The 5,206-nt window shown below is 47.9% G+C and overlaps 1 protein-coding gene across 3 annotated transcripts in view; it reads right to left on the reverse strand.

Annotated features, from left to right (window-relative positions):
- LOC123510953 (histone acetyltransferase KAT6A-like) overlaps positions 1-4,927 on the reverse strand; it is a 17,660-nt gene extending 12,733 nt beyond the window's left edge. For 2 of the 3 annotated variants that reach the window (XR_006676659.1, XM_045266486.1), the window contains exons 1-3: positions 4,081-4,205; positions 1,603-2,365; positions 362-655 (exon numbers count right to left, since the gene is read on the reverse strand). Coding sequence is in view for 2 of the 3 variants with exons in the window: in XM_045266486.1 (XP_045122421.1) it covers positions 362-655; positions 1,603-2,349 (1,041 nt within the window). In the remaining variant the exon portion in view is untranslated. Of the gene's footprint in view, positions 1-361; positions 656-1,602; positions 2,366-4,080; positions 4,206-4,871 lie in introns of those variants that run through there. The other variant, XM_045266485.1, reaches the window with a different exon arrangement.
- Positions 4,928-5,206: the final 279 nt, after the last annotated feature.

Raw genomic sequence — 5,206 nt, forward strand, 5'->3', positions numbered from 1 at the left:
TTTTTTTTCTCTTTTTCTCTCTTTTTCTTTTTTTACATATCTTTCTCTCTTCTTAACCCCGTAACACCCTGACAACACTCCTCAGAGCTTCTCCCACCCTCCCAACACTCCCCCAGACCCTCTCCTACCCTCCCAACACTTTCCCAGACACTCTCCCTCTCACAACACTTCATCCTAACCTTCTCCCACCCTACCAGCACTCCCCCAGACCCTCTCCCACCCTCTCAATATTTTCCCAGACCCTCTTCCTCTTCCAACACTCCCCAGATTCCCTCCCACCCTCTCAACATTTCCCTAGACCGTCTCACCCTCCCAACAGTTCCCCAGACCCCCCCAAGACCCCCCAGACTCCTAGACGCACCTGATGGAAGGACGCCCCAGCAGGACACAGCCAGGAGTGCTTCACGTTATCCTGACAGTAATGGAACACCTCACATTCCAGCTCTTCGTCAGCATAGTAGCCATTGTTCTTCTGGAAACACGTGAAGGTGGAGTCCAACAGAAGAACACTAAGGCGGTCTGGCTCCTCCTCCTCTTCCTCCTCCTCCAGCTCCTCCCCTTGAAGACCCACTGGCAGGTCGTCGTAGTCGTATGCCACTCTGTACTGCTCCCTCGAACCCTGAGTCTCCAGATCGTAAGGGCCGTTGTTGGAGTACTGAAAGGAGAAGGATTGTAGTGATGGTGGTGGTGGTGGTGGTGGTGGTGGTGGTGGTGGTGGTGGTGGTGGTGGTGGTAATGGTAGTGGTGGTGGTGGTGGTGGTGTTGTTTTCTCCTGTTTCTCTTTGTTTTCTCTATTTTTTTTTCTCTTTTCTCTTTTTTTCTGCGTATCGTTCTCACTCTCTCTCTCTCTCTCTCTCTCTCTCTCTCTCTCTCTCTCTCTCTCTCTCTCTTCCACCATTTCCTTCCCTCCTTCTCTACAACTGTACTTTACCTTCCCTCTCTCTCTTTTTTCTCTCTCTTCTTTTCCTAACTTTCTCTCCGTTTTTGTGTATTTACTTTTGCCGTCACACCTCCTCCTCCTCCTCCTCATCCTCCTCCAAGTAGACAGGTGGAGGAAACGTGGTTAGAAAGCTTGGCCGTGACGCAGATAGGAAACTTTACAGATGGCTCCTCCTCCTCCTCCTCCTCCTTTTCCTCCTCCCTCCTCCTCCTCCTCCTCTTCCATGGCGTTCGTCTTTGCTCTCATAGTTACAGGAGGAGGATGAGAAGTTTCAGTAGGAGGAGGAAGAGGAGGAGGGGGGAGAGGAAAAGGAAGAGGAGGAGGAAGTTCGAGCAGGAAGAGGAAGGGAAGAGGTGTAGTGTTAGTGATAAGAGGAGGAAGAGAAAACCGAGGAGGAGGAGAAAGAAAATGAAGAAGAGGAAGAGGAAGAGGAAAGGAAGGATTGGTAGTAGTAGAAGAAGGAGAAGAGAAGATTACTGAAGAGGAGGAGGAGGAGGAGGAGGAGGAGGAGGAGGAGGAGGAAAGAAAGTTACATGTTTCTGATACACACCACCACCACCACCACCAACACCACCACCACCACCACCACCACTACTTTCTTTACACACCAACACCTGCGCTTTTCTCATTCACACCTGAGGGCACACCTGGCTTTCACTCACCACTGGAAGCTCATTAGGGTGTGCTGTGCGGCGGTAGGGTATCTGGGAGTACTGGGGTGGGCGTGGGCGTGAAGAAATGGGCGAGGATCTTGAAGGGCGTGGGGGCGTTGATAGCACCACTACATCTTGACTCTCTTCATACTGGGGCGAAGCAAACTTAGGTACTGGGGAGTTAATTTCATACTGGTTCTTTGGTTCCTTGTTCCGTGGCTGGTTCTGGTTACTTGGGGCTTGTAACTGCAGCTCTTCCTCTTGCAAGGGCGTCACCTCAGCCACTGGTGCGTCCTGGAATGCTGGTTCTGAAGATGGAGGGGGCGGGTGCTGCTCTTCCCTCATTTCTGGAGCCTGTGTCTGTTCTGGAATGTCTGGGTGCTGGAATGGAGTCTCATATGGTGTGTCCTCATCACCACCACCTTCCTGGAACGCTGGAGTCCCTGGAATATCTGGAATTGCCGCTTGATCTTCCACAACATCCTCTGAAGGGTAATCAAATCGCTCTTCTTCAAAATCTGACTTATCGAAAGGAGAACTTAAAGGGACATGGTAATCTCCTCCTGCAGGGGCCACGTCAGCGAGCCCCTGGAAGCTTCCCACGTGGCCTTCAGGAGTGTCCCTAGGCGCGGGGGGCTCCAGGAAGAAAGGCGAGGCGTCCAGGAGCTGGCTGTGTTCTGCTGCTGATGGGGCGATGCATGTCACAGCGAGTACTGCTGCTGTTGCTACTGCTGCTGCCAACGCCGCCACAGTCATGGTTCCTGTGGGTTACCTGACAGAATGCTTGGGTTAGATGTGTGTGTGAGTGTGTGTGTGTGTGTGTGTGTGTGTGTGTGTGTGTGTGTGTGTGTGTGTGTTTATTAGTATTGTTTATTGTTGTTGTTGTTGTTGTTGTTGTTGTTGTTGTTGTTGTGGTGGTGTTGCTGTTACTGCTACTGTTATTTCTATTCTACATTTCCTTGTTTGTATTTCCTCTTGTATTACTATATCATTATCTACAACTACTAGTACTACTACTACTACTACTATTATAAATTCTATTACTATTACTACTACTACTACTAATGCTAATAATAATAATACACCACCACTACTACTACTGCTGCTACTACTGCTGCTACTGCTACTACTGCTACTACTGCTGCTGCTGCTGCTGCTGCTGCTACTGCTACTACTGCTACTACTGCTGCACTGCTGCTGCTGCTGCTGCTGCTCCAACAACCACCACAACTACTGCTACTGCTACTACTACTACTGCTGCTACTACTACTACTGCTGCTACTGCTACTACTGCTCCAACAACCACAACCACTGCTGCTGCTGCTGCTACTGCTACTACTACTACTACTACTACTACTACCACACCTGAATGGAAGGGAAAACAAGACAGGCAGGTGAGGAAATCGCTTTCACGAGCCGGCTACGGACACGCCCACGCACGAATTACGTACAGAGCGTGTGTACGTACTGGCTTACGTACACACACGTGCTCAATTTCGCTTGCGTCATGTACACACACACACACACACACACACACACACACACACACACACACACACGTAATGACTCGCACACATTCACACGCACACGTAAGAATGTCTCTATTTGACCAGTACCAGTCACACACACACACACACACACACACACACACACACACACACACACACACACACACACACACACACACACACACACACATTCACTTACCGACTCACTCACGTGGAAACACAAAGCAAAATAGCGATATGAGGTCAAGAGAGAGAGAGAGAGAGAGAGAGAGAGAGAGAGAGAGAGAGAGAGGTTTAACAATGACATCAGCTTTCAATTTAAGAGTATTTTTGGAAAATAATTTTATGATGAAATATATTGAAGTGAAAATGACACGAAATAGTAGTAGTAGTAGTAGTAGTATTAGCAGCAGCAGCAGCAGCAGTAGTAGTAGTAGTAGTAGTAGTAGTAGTAGTAGTAGTAGTAGTGGTAGTAGCAGCAGCAGTGGCAGCAGCAGCAGTGGCAGTGGTGGTGGTAGTAGTGGTGGTGGTAGCAGCAGGTGGTGGTGCAGCAGCAGTGGCAGCAGTGGTGCAGTGGTGGTGGTGGTGGTGGTGGTGGTGGTGGTGGTGCAGTGGCAGCGGCAGCAGCAGCAGTGGTGGTGGTGGTGGTGGTGGTGGTGGTGGTGGTGCAGTGTGGTGGTGGTAGCAGTGGTAGGTAGCAGCAGCAGGTGGTGGCAGTGGTGGTAGTGGTAGTGGTGGTGGTGGTGGTAGTGGTGGCAGTGGTAATGGTAGTAGTGGTGGTGGTTGTAGTAGTAGTAGTAGCAGTAGTAGTAGTAGTAGTAATAATAGTAGTAGTAGTAGTAGTAATAGTAGTAGTAGTAGTAGTAGTAGTAGTAGTAGTAGTAGTAGCATTAGTAGTAGGATGGTAAGAGGTACAGTAGTAGAGGTAACAGTAGTAGTAATAGTCACGGTAGTAATAATAGTTGTTATATACTGTTACCTGTGATTGTTACCGCTGTTATTGTTGTTGTTGCTGTTATTGCTGCTGTTAGAGTGAAGGCAAGGTTATGTGGCCACGCTTGTCACTCTGTTCCGTAACCTTAATCGTTCCTAACTGTGGCGCGCGCGTGTGTGTGTGTGTGTGTGTGTGTGTGTGTGTGTGTGTGTGTGTGTGTGTTATAATAGTATTGCAAAACCATTCTTTTGTTTCCTCATCCATATCACTAGCTCTCTCTCTCTCTCTCTCTCTCTCTCTCTCTCTCTCTCTCGTTTATTTTTTATTTATTTATTTTATTTTTCCATTTTTGTTTATTTGCTTCCCTTTTTCATCTTTCGTATGTTTCTCTTTCTCATTTCTTTATCGTATTATCTCTCCTCCTCTTCTTCCCCATATTCTTTCTCTCTTTCCTCCTTCTCTTCCTTCTCCTTCTTTTTTTTTTCTCTTCTCGCTCTTCTTTCTCATGTTTTTGTTACTGATACATCTCCATCCTCTTCCTCCTTCTCCTCCTTCTCCTCCTCCTCCTCCTCCTCCTCCTCATTCTCCTACTCCTCCTCCTCTTTTTCCTCCTTCTCCTACTTCTCCTCTTCTTCCTATTTTTACAACAAGAACAACAAGGACAACAACAGCAACAACAACTACTACCGCTACTACTACTACTACTACTACTACTACTACTACTACTACTACTACTATTACTACTACCACAAACACACACACACAAACTTCACAACATAAAGCCACAACACACCACCACCACCATCACCACCGCCACCATCACCACCACCACCCACCTCTCCGGCCTGGTCAGAAGCACAGCACCTCCTCCTCGACTCTCTCAAGATGCACTGAAGGTTTCTCTCTCGACGAAGGGCTTAAGTAACCTCGGATTTGAGAAACCACATGCCGGATGGAACCGCCCAGAGAGAGAGAGAGAGAGAGAGAGAGGGGGTGAGGGAGATTATGGAGGTGTGGGATGTTGGTAGATAGATAGATAGAAACAAAGATAGATAACCCTATAAATAGACAGACAGCCACTTAGACAGAGAAACAGACAAACAGACAGACAGACAGACAGACAGGTATTTCTCTTGTGGTAATAAAGGTTAATTAAAAACCAGCTCATTAA

Source organism: Portunus trituberculatus, chromosome 30, assembly GCF_017591435.1.
Source record: "Portunus trituberculatus isolate SZX2019 chromosome 30, ASM1759143v1, whole genome shotgun sequence".
NCBI classification, from domain to species: Eukaryota; Metazoa; Arthropoda; class Malacostraca; order Decapoda; family Portunidae; genus Portunus; species Portunus trituberculatus.